Source organism: Eschrichtius robustus, chromosome 3, assembly GCF_028021215.1.
Source record: "Eschrichtius robustus isolate mEscRob2 chromosome 3, mEscRob2.pri, whole genome shotgun sequence".
Lineage (NCBI taxonomy): Eukaryota > Metazoa > Chordata > Mammalia > Artiodactyla > Eschrichtiidae > Eschrichtius > Eschrichtius robustus.
Window position 1 is genome coordinate 7,563,203 of NC_090826.1, and position 17,287 is coordinate 7,580,489.

At 48.1% G+C, this 17,287-nt stretch overlaps 1 protein-coding gene across 3 annotated transcripts in view; it reads left to right on the plus strand.

Moving 5' to 3' along the window:
• The first annotated feature begins 213 nt into the window (after nucleotides 1-213).
• The window catches only part of PIK3CD (phosphatidylinositol-4,5-bisphosphate 3-kinase catalytic subunit delta), a 30,399-nt gene continuing 13,325 nt past the window's right edge, over nucleotides 214-17,287 (plus strand). For all 3 annotated transcript variants that reach the window (XM_068538835.1, XM_068538836.1, XM_068538837.1), the window contains exons 1-3: nucleotides 214-369; nucleotides 2,151-2,269; nucleotides 16,226-16,398. In XM_068538835.1, the coding sequence (XP_068394936.1) occupies nucleotides 16,258-16,398 (141 nt within the window). In that variant the 5' untranslated portion in view covers nucleotides 214-369; nucleotides 2,151-2,269; nucleotides 16,226-16,257. The remainder of the gene's footprint in view (nucleotides 370-2,150; nucleotides 2,270-16,225; nucleotides 16,399-17,287) is intronic.

Genomic DNA, 17,287 nt, shown 5'->3' on the forward strand with positions numbered 1-17,287 from the left:
CCGGGAGGATTTGCAGCGGCGTCCACGAGGCGCGCAGCGGACGCCTGCTCTCCAGAGCTTCGCCTGGCTGGGGCTGTGAGAATTTGCCGACGGTGCCCGCGCCGCCGCTGGCCCCGCCCCAGCCCCGGGGACGCCCCGCCCCCTGGCCCTGCCCGCGTCGGCCCGTTGTCCGGGCCCCGCCCAGGACCGCGCCCCTCAGCGGATGCCCCGCTCACCCGCTCCGCGCCGCGGGCCTGCCCTCAGGCCCCCGCGGGCTCCGCGCCGCCGCCCAGAGGCTCGCGCCCTCCCGTCGCTCCGGGACCCGCCCGCCGCGTCCCCTGGGCAACCGTCTCCAGGGAGACCGGGCCCCGCCCCCGGCACCGACACCCGGTACGGAGCCCACCTGTGCGGGCGTCTGCGGGGTCCCAGTGCACCCCCCACACCGCGCACGCCCCGCCCCGCCCCGCCCCGCCCAGCGCCGGGCTTTGTCCGCCTGGGGCGATCCGGGGCCCGGGGGCGCGTGGGGTCTGGGGGAGGAGGCGCGTTCCCGGGGCGGCCCGGACCCCGTTGGGGAGGCCGAGGCAGCGGGCCGCTCTCGCGATGTGATTCTCTGGTGTGGGCTGGTTCATGCTCTCCTTTTCTGATCTCGTTGCATCCCTTTTATGCCTCCGGGGGGGAATCCGGGGTGTCCCGCTACCGCCCTAGATGGGAATGAGCAGGGCCCTCAGCCGGGCTCCGGACGAGGACGCGCGCCTGTTCGGGGCAAGCTGTTTACTTGTCAGGGACCGAGCAGTTGCCGCGCGCGCCCTCCCCTCCCCCTGCCCCCGATTCGGGACCGAGCATCCTGCGCTCTGGCCATTCCTAGCGTTGCCTCCCAAAGCTTTGCCCTTGAACCCAGAGGGCTAGAGGGCGGTAGACCCAGCTCCTGAGGTCCCGCCCAGCGTGAGGGCCAGAGCAAAAGACGTCCTCCCTGGCCCCCTCTTGTGAATTCTGTCCCGGCTCCCTATTTCCTGACCTGACTTCCTAAGGACTAATTTTTCTCTAACCTTTCATTCTCTCGGCTCCGTCACTCTTTTTGCTTCGTCTCTCCTCGTTTCGAAAGTGCTTTCTCTACGATCCTGTCTCATTTCCCTGTGACTGAGCTGTTGTTTTTTGTCCTCTTGTTAATTAACTCCCTTGGTCAGAATGGAAGTTATTTCTTTCTTAGCTCTTGTCGCTGACCTCCCGTTTCTCTGGTGACAGTGCCTTGGGAAGTGCCTTGCCATCCTCACCTGGATGCTAAATGGAGGGACCATCCAAGCCCATGTTCCTGGGCTCCTGCAGCAGGGTCCACGGGGTATCCTTCCAGGGATTAGGCTGGCAGCCGGGAGAATTCCAGCTTGGACCTTGGGAAATGTCTTCTTGGAATGGCACCTTTTCCAACGGCTTCCTAGGACTGGGCTTTTTGTCTCATGGAGAAACCAGTGGTTTAGGTTTCCTGCTCTTCAGGAGCCCAGTGGGTTCCAGGCAGGAGAATCCTGCTGTGCAGGTAGCTGGGGGGAAGTGTGGGGGGCCAGGTCCTGCTGCTGGAACCCAGCCGCCTGGGCTCCCGGAACTCAGGTGTCTTTCTGTCTCTGGGGTCAGATTATTTCCAGGAGCCGCCCACAGTAGGGAAAGAAGCACCACAGATGCAGTGAGTGGGGCGACCCCTCCCCACACACCCTTCCTTTTCATCTCCAGCAAGCAGGGATGAATCTTCCTTTGTGATGCAATTTGGGTCTTGAATGGGGACCTCAAGTTCACAGACCCGCTTTTTGCAGCCATTGAATGGAACTTGAACCCAGGCTTGTCTCAGATCACTTACTTTGCTTTCAAAAACCAAACAAAACAACAAACAACTCTAAAAATGATCTGAGTCATCTGTATGTATATGAATTCCTGCTTCGGGCACTGGAAATGTTCCTGTGGTTTGCTTCAGTACCACCAAAGGGAGCTGGGGGTGGCATTGACACAGATGGTGAAAAAGGCCCATCAAGCACAATGTGACTGGTTTGCAAAAAGGAAACCTTGGTGAAACAGTTGCTTTTGAGCTAAAGTCCTCTAAGAGAATGCACAGAAGTTTTCTGAGACTTTCTCTTTTTAAAGATTTCTTTCTTTCTCTTTCTTTTTCTTTTCTTTTCTTTTTTTTTCAGACACATAAGGAGCTCAGAGTCAGGCAAGGGCGGAATGATGCTCATTGATCCCAAAGCATCTTTAATCTGCCAGGCAGAGGGGCCTTTGCTGCTGGTCTTTCTTGGACCATTCCAGAGAGGTAGGTTGGGCGAAGGAAACAAGCGTGTGGGGGAAGAAGAGATGTTATTTTGTAGATAGGTTAAGAATTTGAATGGAATCCACCCTCTCTGACTATCTAGCCAAAGGAGAACTTCTCTTTAGGACTAGAATGCTAAAAGGAAGAGAGTGACCCAAATTTGTGCTCAGAGCCGATGAAGGGGGATGTGAACTAGACCCCAGCCAGCTTCCCAAGAGGGGGTTGCTGCTACCTGGGAAGGGAGGGGTGGCTGTGCTCCGAGGAGCCCTGGAGCCCATTATTAAACTGCAGCATTTGGTATTTGACTTGCTGTGTTCATGATGGAGCTGGGCTGACCTATTTGGTGAGAGAAAAATCAAAACCTTCTTCCGAAGGAAGTGGATTGGATTTTCATAACTTGATATTGCTTCTCAAGGAGTCCTTAAGTGGGGACATTCTGTTTCTCTAGAGAGTTGGCAGTCACTGTATCAGTAAGAGTATGCTCCTTGGAACTTCTGGGACATTAGCTTGGAAGCTGAATGTAGTCCCTTCATTGTGCAAAGAAATTGAGGTCAGAGACTGACACTGACCGAGCCTTGGCTGAACACCTGCCTTTGGTATCTGGGGGTAGCTGGGTATGATTAGCAAGTGTGCAGATTGGTCCCATTTGCAAGCCGTGTGGGTACATATGTATCCTGTGGGTGCACAGCACCATCTTCCTTATACGGATGCTCGAGCAGCTACTGTCATTTCTGATGGTTCAGGTAGGGCACGAGGTTACATGATGTCATCCTTGGAGGCTTTCCCCCAACCCCACCTCATTTTTTCTAGGTCTTCATCGGTACTTTCCAAACTTCTTTGTTAGTGTGGACCTCTTTAAAAAGATCAAAGTATTAAGCAGAATTTTAACCTATAAAGCAGATTAAAAGAGTGCCACTGTGGTACAAGTAGAGACTGGCCCAGAACTCTTCCCACTGAGCACCTGTCCTACTCCTGCCACCCTCTGAAGGCCTTGGGGTGCTTCTGTGGAACCCCAGGACTCTCTGGCACATAGGCGAAAACCATGGATTATGTAGACCTGTGTAGAGGAATTAGAGTTTCTTTTTCTGCTACACACCTGTTTACACTACCTTGATTTGTGTTTCAGAAGATGCCTTTAAATAATGATTTTTAACCCTCCTACTTTTTGATTTGTAAAGAATACCCATTTACTGTCGAAAGTTTACAAAATACAAAAAAATTACAAGCATCACTCTTCTATAATCCTACCCCCCACCTCCCGAAAGAACCATTGTTTCCTTGTTGGAGTATCCTCCCCGGAGAGTCTTCTGTGTGTGTATCTTTGGAAACTTGATTTTTATTTCTTGGTAAATACTATCATGAACTTCCACAAAAACGTAACTGAATGCATGTGTTTATCTCTGCTCTGTTTCAGAAGCCCACTAAAATGAGAGTAGAGGAATAAAAAGGTATAAATCCTTAAGAAAACAGAAAATGATGATAGAGGGGGAGGGATATGAGCAAAACTTTTGAAAGATGGGAAGCAGGTGGGTGAAAGAAAAGCAAAGCTTAGAATGTTGAATGTCCTGGCTGTGAGGGAAGCAAGCTGGCTTGTACAGACGACCCACCAAAGGCTAAAGAATGGGGGCCACAGAGTGTTCCCAACGATGGGGGCGGGGAGCGGGGCTGGAGCAGGAATATTGGTTTAAAGTGTGTGTTAGAGCCACAGACCCCTCTCTCAGGCCACACAGCCGGGCAGCTCCCTCCTCCACCCGCAGAAGATGGCTGGTTTCCTGCAGGCAGTATTGAACCAGAGCAGCAGAGGGCAGGGGAGGCTCTGTATTGAGAACAGGAAGATTCAGTGAAAGTTTGCATGCTGAATAGACAGACCCTCTCCTAGCTGGTTCCCAGAACATGGCAGCCTGGCTTCTACCCATCCTCCAGGCAGGGGCCTTGAACTTCTCTCTAAGGAACCCAACCTCATATGAAAAAACGCTGCTTCTCAGCGACACCTACCAAGCAACCAGCCCTGCGCAAGCACCTTTCAGTGCCTCTCTCTTAAATTTGAATGGGCAGCCTGTATCGTCACACGCCAAATGAGTCCTCTAACGTGAAAGACAGAGACCCAGAAGTCATGAACATGGTTGTTTTAAAAAAAGGCATATTTATAAAACAATAATAAGCTCTTGGATATCAAAGCTAGGACAGTGGAAGTAGAAATTTCAATAGAATAGAGTTAGAAGATTGAACAGTGAATTTCTAGAAAGTAAGACAAAAAGACTTGAGGGACGGAAAATAAGAAAGAGAAGATAAGAAAATTAGAGCAGTTTGGGAGGCCCAGTATCCGTCTCATAGGAGCTCAAGGGAGAGAAATGGAGAAGGAAAAGTTATTAAACTCCAGGGAAAAAAAAAATCTAGAACTCAAGAGTTTGCATTAAGAATCTCTGTGTAGCACTCAGCCCAACGAATAATAAGATACACTACAAAAAAAAAAAAAAAAGATACACTACATCAGGGACTTCCCCGCTGGTCCAGTGGTAAGGAATCTGCCTTCCAATGCAGGGGACGTGGGTTCAATCCCTGGTCAGGGAACTAAGATCCCACATGCCGCGGGGCAACTAAGCACATGCACCACAACTACTGAGCCCGTGTGCTTCAACTAGAGTGCCCGCGTGCCGCAACTACAGAGCCCACGCGCTCTGGAGCCCACGCACCACAACTAGAGAGAGAAAACCCACACGCTACAACTAGAGAGAAGCCCATGCACCACAACGAAGAGCCCGCGCACCGCAACAAAAAGATTCTGCGTGCCTCAATGAAGACCCAATGCAGCCAAAAATAAAAATAAATAAATATATATTTTTTAAAAGATACACTACATCAAAGTAAAAGATGTTCTACGGGACATCAACATGAACTTCCAAAAGTCCAGAGATAGAAGTTACTAAAGGCCAGCGCAGGGAAAAGGGGCCACATACAGAAGATCAGAGAACAGAATGGCATTGGACTTTACAAAATCAACACCAGAAGCTACAAGACAGTGGAGCAACTCTTTCAAATTTCTGAGGGAAATTAATTCCCAACCCAGAATTCTGTAATCATCATTCAAGCAAAATAATAGGATGAAGACATTTTTCAGACATGTCATTTTTCAAAAACTTCACACACACACCCCCACCCTTTGTATCCCTTTTCAAGGAAGCTTCTAGAGGATGTGCTCTACTAAAATGAGAGAGTAAACCAAGAAAGAGGAACAAGTGGTACAATATGCAGTTGTCTCTTGTTTCTCATTTGGCTCAGCCACCAAATGACTTTCTATATTTCAGCTGTTGTCTTACTTTGAGCCTTGGGAATGGGGAGGGAGAAAAACACCTACCCCACCATGGGAACTGAAAAATACTCTCTTCCAAGCCTCCCCTGCAGCCAGCACCTGTGATGTGGGCTCCACTGACGAAATGTACCTATGTTATATTTTGACAGAGAAGAGAGGGATGAAACGTGTGTTGTTTCCATGGTTATGGTGGTGATAGCGGGGATGGGCTGCAAGGTTGAGTTCTTGGCACAGAAGTGGCAGGGGTACAAAGTAGCACCCAGTACTCAGTGGCAATACCAGCAATTTTGCCATCAGACATGATTCTGTATCATGGAGTCCGCATAGTGGACTACAGTTATATTTCCTTTCTTGTTCAACTTTTTGCTTTTCCTGGAGTTGATAGTTGCCTCATATTTTTATTTGCTTTGTTTTCAATATACTAATCACTAATTCTTCCTCAAACTCTCCAACAGAACTACTAAACCCCTCACAATGCAGCAAATATGTCAGACAACCTGTCAGCTCCTTCCCTGCTTAATCAGTGAGAGTCAGCTTCTTTACTTGCAACCAAGAACCCTGACTGGTGGAGAGAAGGTGAAGGGAATTCCCATAATGATAGTGAAGAGAAGTTCCAATATCACAGTTGTGCAGCTGGTCTAGAGAGCAACTAGCCCAGTTTGGAGCAAGATGGCTGAGGGCCCCAGGAGGAATCTCTAAGAAAAAAATGGAGCTGATGGATTATCTGACATATTTGCTGTATTATGAGGATTTTATAGTTCTGTTAGAGAGTTTGAGGAAGAATTACATATTCACACATAGAAAACAAAGAAAATTAAAACCAAGGCAACTGTAGGAGTAACAAAAAGTTGAACAAGAAAGGAAACCATAGTATAGTATGTGGCCTAGCTTTGAACAATATTTACATAGTTATAATAATGGAAGCACTAAAGTTTGATTAACAAAAAGTGATCACATAACTATATCCAGGAAATGGGGGAGAGGGTCCATGCATGTGTGTATGTGCAGGAAAAATCTGCTCAGGTAAGAAGTTAAAAGTTGAAGATCAAGAAATATCAGTATAAACCTATTATTTAGAAATGCAGAGTTAAATACCAAAATATACAACTGAAATTGGGGGTGGTTTGTTTGGATATGGAGGTCAAGGGACTGCTAATTTTTTGCTGCAAGCATTTTAGTTTTAATTAATTTTTAACATTATGTGCTTGCATAACTTTCACAGATATTAAAATTTAAAAGTCATTAGTATGATGGCCACATCCACCCATAATATAGCTGTTTTCATTTTCTCTATGCTTTCTGAAATGTTTTGTCCACAAACACATGTTGCCATGATAAATACATGTGCATCATTGGTTTCATTTAATGTGGGGACTATTTGCAGTGCCGTGTCATTCTAATGACTACATTCACTCTGGTTGTTTGTGTTATCATTTACTTAGACATTTCTTTATTATTTTTGATTTATGAGTTTCACAGACAATACCACAATCAATATCTTTGTGCATATAGCTTTTTCTTTTTCACTTTTGAATTGCTTCCTTAAGACAGTTTCCAAATTCCCCAAATTACCAGATATGAGACCATGGATCTTTCTCTTGATTTTGCTGTGTAGTACTGGGGGACCCTGCATGGTTGCAGGCCCAAGGCCCCCCTGGGTACACCATGAACTGAGCATCATAGGAGATCATTGGGATAGAACTTTTTGTAGGGTAGTTGGCTTATTTTTTTTTCTGATGGCAGTAGCAGGAGTCAGTCTCTCTTTTTTCTTTTTCTCCCATATAGAACAGAATTTCCAAAGACCTACACCTCTGTTTCTCTGATGTCTGTCTTGGTTTTCCCCCACTGAATATTTCCTTTTTAAAATATTCAAATTAGAAGTTACTGTTCTATTGAATAATATGGACTCAAAGGAGACACATTTAAAATGGGAGAGAGTGAAAAAATAAAAGAAGAAGGAGAAGGAAAAAAAAAAAAAAAGAAGTGAAGGAGGCAGAAGTGGGTAGACTAGGAAACCAGGGAGAAAGGTAGTTCGTGTCCTCAGCTTACCTTCCAGGCAGACATTGGGATGCCTTCTTCTGCATGGTGTCACATGACTTTGTTATTTTGTCCAATCCCATCCTTCACCCCTCTGACCTCTTTTTCTCCAGGTGGCAGGAGCTGGGGTGTCAGACAGCCCTCCAGACAAGCCCATCCTTCCTCTTCCTGGGATGGTCTTCAGGATGTCCTGCTTGCCTGGACTAAAACAAAAACAACAAAAGAAAAGAAAGCATTTGTATCTTGGAAGAATAGCACATCTATCCTAAAACTGTACCTGTTGAGGGCCCTGGGCCATGCAGTTCCCTCTGGCCTATGGCCTCATTCTTTTCAAGAGGTGAAGGACGCAGGCTTCAAGGTTGGGCTGCTGGGATGCCTGCTCCTCAGCTCCTTAAGAGCAGAGGATTGGGGTGTTTTGTGGCCTGTAGGGCCCAACGCCTTCCCTCATTCATCTGCTCTGCCAGCTCTGACCTGGGGCCCTGGCCTCATTGCTTTCCCCGCTCCATTCTTGCCTCCCTTCCTTCCATTTTCCTCACAGCAGCCAAAGCAAAGCAGTCTTCTTCGTAAAGCGTAAAACCAGGCCGTCTCCGTCCCGTGCTTAAAACCCCCAGTGACTTCCCACTGCAGTGGTGACAAAGCCTGGCTCCTCACCGAGGCTCCAAGGCCATGCAGGATCAGCCACATTGTCTCTCCCCAGTCTCCCTTCTGCTGTGACTCCCATTACCTGGTCTTCTGCCTCAGGGCCTTTGCACTTCCCGTTCCAGCTGCCTGGAATCCTATTTCATAGATCTTTGCTGGATCCTTCTCGTCATTTGGGCCTCATTTGCAATATCTCACCTGAGGACGCTTATCTGACCTGCCATCCAAAGGAGTGCTCCCTGCAAACCCGTTTTATCACATTCTAATCCTATACTCTCTGAAGTCATCTTGTTTATTCAGTTGTTTCTTTTCTCTCTTTTTTTTTTTTTTGGTCTTTTCCTGTTAGACTAAAAACTCAGTAAGAGCAGGGATGGTGCCTGTCCCATTCCCTGATGGACACTTAGAAGGCGATCAAATAAATATTTGCTGAATGAGTGAATGAGCGAGTGAATGAATGAATAGGACTTGGGACCTTCAGCCTTCTGGGTCAAGGAGGGGCCCCTCATTCTTTTTCCTGAGGGTCTCTAGGAGGATGTGGTGGTTGAAGGATCTCCTGGCAGCCAGAGCAGGGTGGTGGTTTCTGGAAAGCTCCTCCGGGGTAAACATCCAGGAGATTCACCAGGTGGTGGGCCCTCCAGGTAAAGCATCTTCCACTCTGCTTCTGAAGCGCTCACTTGCTCTCACTTTCCACCTAAGTTGGGCAACAGGAAAAGTCCATTTCATTCTCCGTGGGAGACTGGCTGGAAACAACACTTGATTAGAAGGACTTTTTGAGGCTGAGAAGTCCTGAAAATAAACCCGGGTCAAGAGGCCCAGCGTGAACTCTGCTCTTTTCAGCGTGATGTGGAAGGCCGGCCCCTGGGGCCCCCTGCTCCTTGTCACGTGGCTGCTGGTCTCGCATCCTCCCAGCCTGGGTGGATGGTAGATACTTAGACGGTGTGTGTAACTACCTTCTACAACTTTCTGTGACTGAGGCTCCTTCCCTTGGGCTAACTAGGTTGTAACTTTGGGCTCTGAAATCCAGGCGTTGGACAGATGTTTTGTCCTCAGGTTAAGGACATGAACATCTCTCTCTATACAGGTTCATAGGAGCCGTCCAGGGGGACCTCTGGACTCTTGCTTTAGAATAACATCCGAAGGTACAGGGCACGTTTCGCCCAGGGCACCCCTCAGGGAGGAGGAGGTTTATCGCTCAGACAAGCAAGACACAACTTCCCTTCTTTTCCCACTGCCTGTCCCCTGCTGAGAGCGACTCATGTGTTCGCTTGGGAGGCTGTTCCCCAGGGCATGTGATTGCTCCCCAGGCGCCAAAAAGCCTGTCTTTACATTGACAAAGGCTGGGCAGTATCTCCCGGTCAGTGCGTCAGCCACATTTGTGACGGCCACTGGGAAGAGGCAGAAGTCTAACAGACTCGGGAGACGCCAGCCCAGAGCCCCAAAGTGGTGGAGTTTCAACAGGAATGAAAGGGATCCTTCGGCAGTCCTGAGCTTGGGACAAGCCATCAGCCAGCTGGTCTGCCAGCCCAGGGGGACTATATAGGCTGCAAGGTCACTCCTAGTCCCGAAGAAGCATTTGCAGGATTCTGCATCTGGGATTCTACATCCCTTGCTTGCCCTTTTCCCTTAGAAATAACTTAGGGCCCCCTGAGGCGTTCCCTGCTGCCAGTGGGGAAGGATGGTGGTGGCAGATGTCCTTTTATCGAAATCTTTAGAGAAACTCCTCTGCCGGCCGCTCAGGACTCAGGAGGTCAGACCCCTCAGACCTTCACAGCTGAGAAACTGTTCTTCAACCTCAGGCCAGAGAAGGTGCATCTACCTGGGAATGTCTAGGAACAGCTCACAGAGGGCTGGTGACAGAGACCCACCCCCCCCTCAGCCAGGATGACTGCTGCCGCGCAGCTGTTCTGTGGATTGTGGGGGCCGGAAGTGGGAAGGTGAAAGGAAGCGAGCTCCTTCTTGCCCAGTCTTCTTTACTATTTTATTAACGATTCAGATGTGGACGGACAGAGAAAGCCTCTCTCAAGATTCTGGAGACAGAGTGAGAAGGATTGTTCATGGTTCTTCTTTGGTCCATCCCACTTTAGTGCCTTGAGGGTGGTCGTGACCCTTACTTACCTTCCTGGCCCCATGGCTCCACATCTGTGTGCAATCTACTGATCCCAAATGATATCTCTGTGACCCCAAAGACCTCTCCCCTGGGCTCCAAACTGGGACGTTGCCCCTTGGCTCTCTCCACTGGGATGTTCAGTAAGCAGCTCAGATTCAGTATGTCTGAAATGGAGCTCTTGCTGTTTCGATTCCCCGCAAATCTTTCTCCCTTATACTTTCCCATCTCAGTAAATATCCACCAGCCATGCAGTCTCCCAAGCCCAAACCTGCCTGTCATCCTTGTTCCTTCCCTCACTGTCCCCCATCTGACCTCCCCACCCCCGCACCGCCCACCCCGCCACCAGCTCGTAGATACACCTTGATTCCCTCCCTTTCCAGTTCCATCTCCTCCTCCAGGATCAAGCCACAGTCATCTGTGGCACGAGCTGCCCTACATTCTCGCCTGCATGCTTGCAACCCTCCAGCATCATTTCAGATGCAAATAGGATCCGGTGGCTCCCTTTCCTAAAACGCTCTAGGGCTGTGCACTCACTGCATCGCTCCTAGAGTGAAAGCCAGGTGCTTCCCCTGCAAAGGCTCTGCAGGACTGGTCCCTGCTGACCTCCTCAGCCCATCTCATCCCCCACCCTCCCCTACGCTCCAGCGGCAAGGGCCCGCCTTCCGTCGGCTCAGGACGTGATGGCTCACGCTGGCCCTCTGCCCCAGTGTCCTCCCCTCAGAGGGGCCTTTCTCGGCCTCGCTGTATGCAGTAGCCCCTCCTGCTGTCCTCCATCGCATCATCACTAGACACTCTGTCCTTCACCGCATTGATATAACGCGGGAACATCCTTCTTGTCTACTGTGTCTCCCCTACTGGTGTGTAAGCGCCTTCTGGGGAGGGACCCTTTGTCTCATTCACCACTGTGTTCCCAGCGCCTCGCACGATTCCTGGCACTTAATAAATACTAGTCGAATAAACTAAAATATCTCAGACTGAGTGATATATACAAAATGTCAAATCCAATAATACATGAGTGCTGATTATTTCCGTGAGATGAAATTACCAAGAATAATTGTGAGTCCCTGCGTTTAGATTCAGGAAGTTAGTGTTCCTGTACAGACTGGGAGATCCTGGCTTACTGTGAGAAATATCTGGAGGGTTGGCAGCCAGCAAACTTGGTGATGTGGCCACCAAAGAACTTTCGGTGGGAAGGGGAGGCGGGGGAGGGGAGCCTGATACACTTTTAGGCCAAACAAATGGGAGTTTGGTGACTAGAACATTCTTCTACAATTGGCCTGCCAGGCCCCATCTGGAGCATCTTGTTTTCTTGGAGTGCCAAACTTTGGCAAAAGAGTCTAAATCTACTCTGTAGGGAGACCAGAGGTGCTGGGGCCACCATCCAGCAGAAGAACCATCAGATAACAACTCCATGTGCCTCTAGGTGGCAGCACAAAGGACGGGGCTGGCTCTTAGAGGTGGGCCAGTGTCCAAGGGAAGAAATTTCTAAACACTAGAAGCTTCCAAAAATGGAATGTGCTGCTCTATTAATGGAAATAAATACTTTCAGCTGCAAGTGACAGAAAATCCAACTCAAACTGCTCTAAGTTAACAGCAAAAAGGCGGGGGTGGGGCGGATTTTTTGGCTGATAGAACTGAAAATTCTAGGGGTAAAGTGTAGCTTCAGGCATGGCTGGATCCAGGGAATCAAAGGCTGTCCTCAGGACCCTGCTTCACTTTCCACACTGAGCTCTGCTTTCCTCCACGTTGGTCCTTTCTCAGGTTCCACCCCTCAGAGCAGCGGGTGGTCACCAGCAGCTCTTGGTAGATTTTCTATCTTTTCTGTTCTCCCAGGAAAAAGTCCCCAAAGAAGTCCAGATGTCAAAACCCATGGGATTGACTTGATAGTCACATGCCCATCCTAGAATCACTGTAGCCAGAGAGGTACGACAATTGGCTGGGGCTACGTCCCGTTCCTGCTTCCAACCCAGTCCCCGTGGCCAGGGGAAATGCAGGGCTCTGATAGGCTGGGCCTGGGTCTCAGGCCACTCCGGGAGCCAGGAGAGAAGTCAACCCATCTGAGCCACTTGGACTGAGGGTGGAATGAGTTTGTGGAAGGTCCCCAGTTCCCAGATCAAGAAACCGAAAGTTACCAGCGTCCGGGTGCCGCTTTCCCCCAGGGTAAACTGCCTTCCACCCGAGGTAACCCCCATCTCTTCTTCTGCCAACATAGACTAGTTCCACCGGTGCATGTTCTCGATATAAATGGGATCTTGAGCACAGACTCTTTTTTTTTTTTTTTTTTTTTTAAGAATTGTTTCTTTTTTTAATTTTTAATTTAATTTATTTATTTATTTTTGGCTGTGTTGGGTTTTCGTTTCTGTGCGTGGGCTTTCTCTAGTTGCGGCGAGCGGGGGCCACTCTTCATCGCGGTGTGCGGGCCTCTCACTGTCGCGGCCTCTCTTGTTGCGGAGCACAAGCTCCGGACGCGCAGGCTCAGTAGTTGTGGCCCACGGGCCTAGTTGCTCCGAGGCATGTGGGATCTTCCCAGACCAGGGCTCGAACCCGTGTTCCCTGCATTGGCAGGCAGATTCTCAACCACTGTGCCACCAGGGAAGCCCGAGCACATACTCTTTTGTGCCTGACGTCTTTCGCTCAGCTTTATATGTGTGAGATTCATTTATATTGTTGAATTGATAGATCATCCACTCTCACTGCTAATATATAACATTCCATCGGGAGAGGAAACCACAGTTTATTTTTCCATTCTCCTGCTGATGAGCACTTGGGAAGTTTCCGTCTGGGGACTATTATGAATAGCGATGCTATACTCTTGTATGCTTCTGGCGCACATGTGCTGGCATTTCTGGTGAGTGTATCCCTAGAAGTGGAATTAATTGCTGGGTCGTAGGGCATATGTGTTCACCTTTAGTAGATACTGCTAAACGGTTTTCCAAAGTGGTTGTACCAATCCACATTCTTGGAGCAGTTCTAAAGCCTCGGGATTAGCTGACATCTGTGTCCCATACCTACTGAGAGCGACAGGTCTGGGCTTCATGGAGAGTTGGGGCTTGTTAGCAGCTGCATCCTGGGTCCTGGGCCCACAAAGAGGGAAAGAGTTCCCATCTTTCTCCTGTCCCCTCTCTGGCATTTGATTCTGTCCTGCCCACACTATCCTGAGTCTTCCTCTTTTAGGAATGAGTTTTTAATATCAAAGTGTTTCCCTGCATCCCAGATGGATGAGTGTAGTGGAAGGCTTCATTTCCACAGCGCCGAGGTAGCCCCATCCATCCCTTTGGCTAGAGTCCTGGGGAGTTCCTGCTGCATGAGCTCATCTTAGCCTCAGGACCAAGTGGCCAAAGATGCCTTCCTGAGCTTGGCCAAAGCATTGTAAATGGATTTTCCAGAATTCCTGACTGTCCTCCACATTTTGAGTCAAAAAAAAAGCCTTTGGCCTGGCCGTTCTCAGAAAGAGGAACCCAAAGTAGGATGTGCTTTTACAATCAGAGGAAGTGGATCCCAACAGTGGTAACATGGTAGCACAGGGTGACATGCTGTCCTGCTGCTCAGAGCAGCTTCTGCATCTAACCAAGGGTGAGGCCTGGGGCCAGCTGGCAGAGCCACCAGAAGAACATCTCTCTCAAACTAAACACTTCCTTTCAACTATTTTTAAAAGTCATCTAAATCTCGGAGGATGTGACCCTAGGGTAAGGAAGTATTTGTCTAAAGAATAAAAATGATAAAACATGAAGGAAAAAGATTTGACTACATCAACATTCAAAACTTCTGCTCCTTAAAAAGACACATAAACAAAGCGAAAAGATGACTCGAATCAGATATTGCCAACTCACTCAAGCAACAAAAGAACTGAATCTAGAGAATGTAAGAAACCCTGCAAAGCAGTAAGGAAAAGGCAACCCCACAGAAAAAATGGGCAAAGTTTATAAGCTGGATATTTGCAGAAGGTAAACATTTTATGGATAATCAGAGAAATGCCAATTAAAACGAGAGCATTTCGCGCCCACCAGATTGGCAGAAATGAGTAAATTTGACAGTACCAAGTGCTGGCAAAGATACGGAGATTAAAAAGTTAAGGATGGGGCTTCCCTGGTGGCGCAGTGGTTAAGAATCCGCCTGCCAATGCAGGGGACACGGGTTCGAGCCCTGGTCTGGGAAGATCCCACATGCCGCGGAGCAACTAAGCCCGTGAGCCACAACTACTGAGCCTGCGCGTCTGGAGCCTGTGCTCCGCAACAAGAGAGGCCGCGACAGTGAGAGGCCCGCACACCGCGATGAAGAGTGGCCCCCGCTCGCCGCAACTGGAGAAAGCCCTCACACAGAAACGAAGACCCAACACAGCCAAAAATAAATAAATAAATAAATATATTTAAAAAAAAAAAAAGTTAATGATGTGGTTATACCTGTCGTAGGTTATACTTATGATCTGACAATTCCACTCTTAGGCATGTACCCTCTACCTGCACTGCCAGTATGGCAGCCACCAGCCACATGTATTTCTTGAGCACTTGAAATGTGGACAGTATGATTGAGGAATGGGATTTTAAAACATTTTATTTAATTTTAATTCATTTAAACGTAAGAATTCACACTCGATTTGGTTATTGGAAAACTTTTAAGTATATTTGGAACAACTTGAGTCTGTGAACCTACTTTTTTAGCCTGTTAATTGTATGAAATCTACATAAGATGAAATACTTCTGATGAAAACCTAGCGTCCGAATTGTCCTGTAAGTGTAAAATACACACCAGATTTCAAAGACTTAACACCAAAAAAATGTAAAATATCTTGTTAGTAATTTTTCTGTACCGATAACATTGAAATGACCACAGTTCGGATATATTGAGTTAAATAAAATAGATTACTAACTTAATTTTATCTGTGTCTTTTTACTTTTTCAAAATGTGGCTACTGGTAACTTTGACATTACACATGTGGCTCACATTATATTTCTCTTAGACAGTGTTCACCAAGACTCTCACTTGTACACAAGGAGATGTGTGCAAGAATATACATTGTAGCATCATTTGTAATAACCAAAATGAGTAGACACAAACCTTGAGGTTCCTTAACAAGAGAAGGGGTAAATAAATTGTGGTTTATTTACACAGTGAAATATCTCCCAAGAGTTAAAACGAATGAAGTAGAGCTACATGTATCAGCATGGATAAATCTAGATTGCAGCGTTGAGTGGCAAAAACAAGTCGCAGAAGACTCACTAATCATACAATGCTTTAAAGCATAGAAAAATATTAGGAATTGTTTGTGGATACATTTTAGTATAATAAAAGGATAAAAACATGCATGGAAACTATAAACAACCAGAATCCAGGTGGTGGTAACCCTGAGTGGGAGAGAGACTCAAAGACCTCTTACTGTGTCTGTAACATTTTGTTACTTACCGGGCAGTGGGTTTGGTATGGCTGAGATATTTCAACAGCTTGTTTGATGGCTAAAGCCATTTTAAAGCCATTTGGTTTCTGGTCAAAAAGTTTCAAAGAACTTCAGCCTTCGATCCCTCTCCAGTCTGGGGTTGTCTGCCCAGTGATCCTGCCATTTTCCATCTTTGCCGGCTGGTGGCCATGGTGAGGTCTCCCACGTGTGTGTGTTCCTGAGAAAAAATGATTTGGCATGGGTTTGTTGGTGTTTTAAACTGGGGGCACTGCCGTGAAGGATGCAGACAGAGTGCCTGCAGCTCAGCCTAGACAGTGACCTGGGGCAGCAGGAGCCACAAGCCACCTCCCGGCTGGGACTCCATCCCAAGCTTCCTGCTGACAAAAGTCCTGACATCCCGTTTTCCAAAGGGTCCTATTAAAGGACTCACCCAGCACACCTTAGGGCCTCACTTTGCCTTTGCTTCCTTTGCAGGACGATTGGTATCCGAGAATTAAAAGAGCAGGATGCCCCCCGGGGTTGACTGCCCCATGGAATTCTGGACCAAGGAGGAGAATCAGAGCGTGGCCGTTGATTTCTTGCTGCCCACGGGGGTCTATCTGAACTTCCCTGTGTCCCGAAATGCCAACCTCAGCACCATCAAGAAGGTACGATCTTGACCTTAAAACTTAATCCTCAGAACTTGGAACTCAGAGAAACAGACAGATGGACTCTTGCAACTCTCAGATTTGAGATCCTTAGCTATGAATTTTAAAAGATATGGGGGGGCTTCCCTGGTGGCACAGTGGTTAAGAATCCACCTGCCAATGCAGGGGACATGGGTTCAAGCCCTGGTCCAGGAAGATCCCACATGCCGCGGAGCAACTAAGCCCGTGCGCCACAACTACTGAGCCTGTGCTCTAGAGCCCGCGAGCCACAGCTACTGAAGCCTGCACGCCTAGAGCCCATGCTCCGCGACACGAGAAGCCACCGCAATGAGAAGCCCGTGCACCGCAACGAAGAGTAGCCCCTACTCGTGGCAACTAGAGAAAGCCCGCGTGTAGCAACGAAGACCCAACACAGCCAAGAATCTTAAAAAATAAAATAAATAATAAAACAAGTAAATTAAAAAAAAAAACGATATGGGAATTCCCTGGCGGTTCAGTGGTTAGGACTCCACGCTTTCACTGCCCGGGGCCCAGGTTCAAGCCCTGGTCAGGGAACTAAGATCCCACAAGCAGCGTGGTGCGGCCAAAGAAAAAAATTAAAAGATAAAAATAATGTCCAAGAATTGTTTAAAAACTCACAGTTGAAATCCACCTAGCTTTCCAAATTCAGCTCCTGCCTTTATCATGGCACGTTTACCCTCCCTAGATTCCTGTGAAGGCGTCAGGGTGCTGGTTCCCATGGTGGCCTTTCATCCTCTCCGTGACCGTGCCATCATGTTTGAAACCACACCCCATCCACGGCCACTTAAGAGTTCTACCGGTCTTTTGTCTTCAGAGCTGTCGTCATAGTCAACATCATCTTTGGAAATGGTTTTTGACTTTGTTGAAT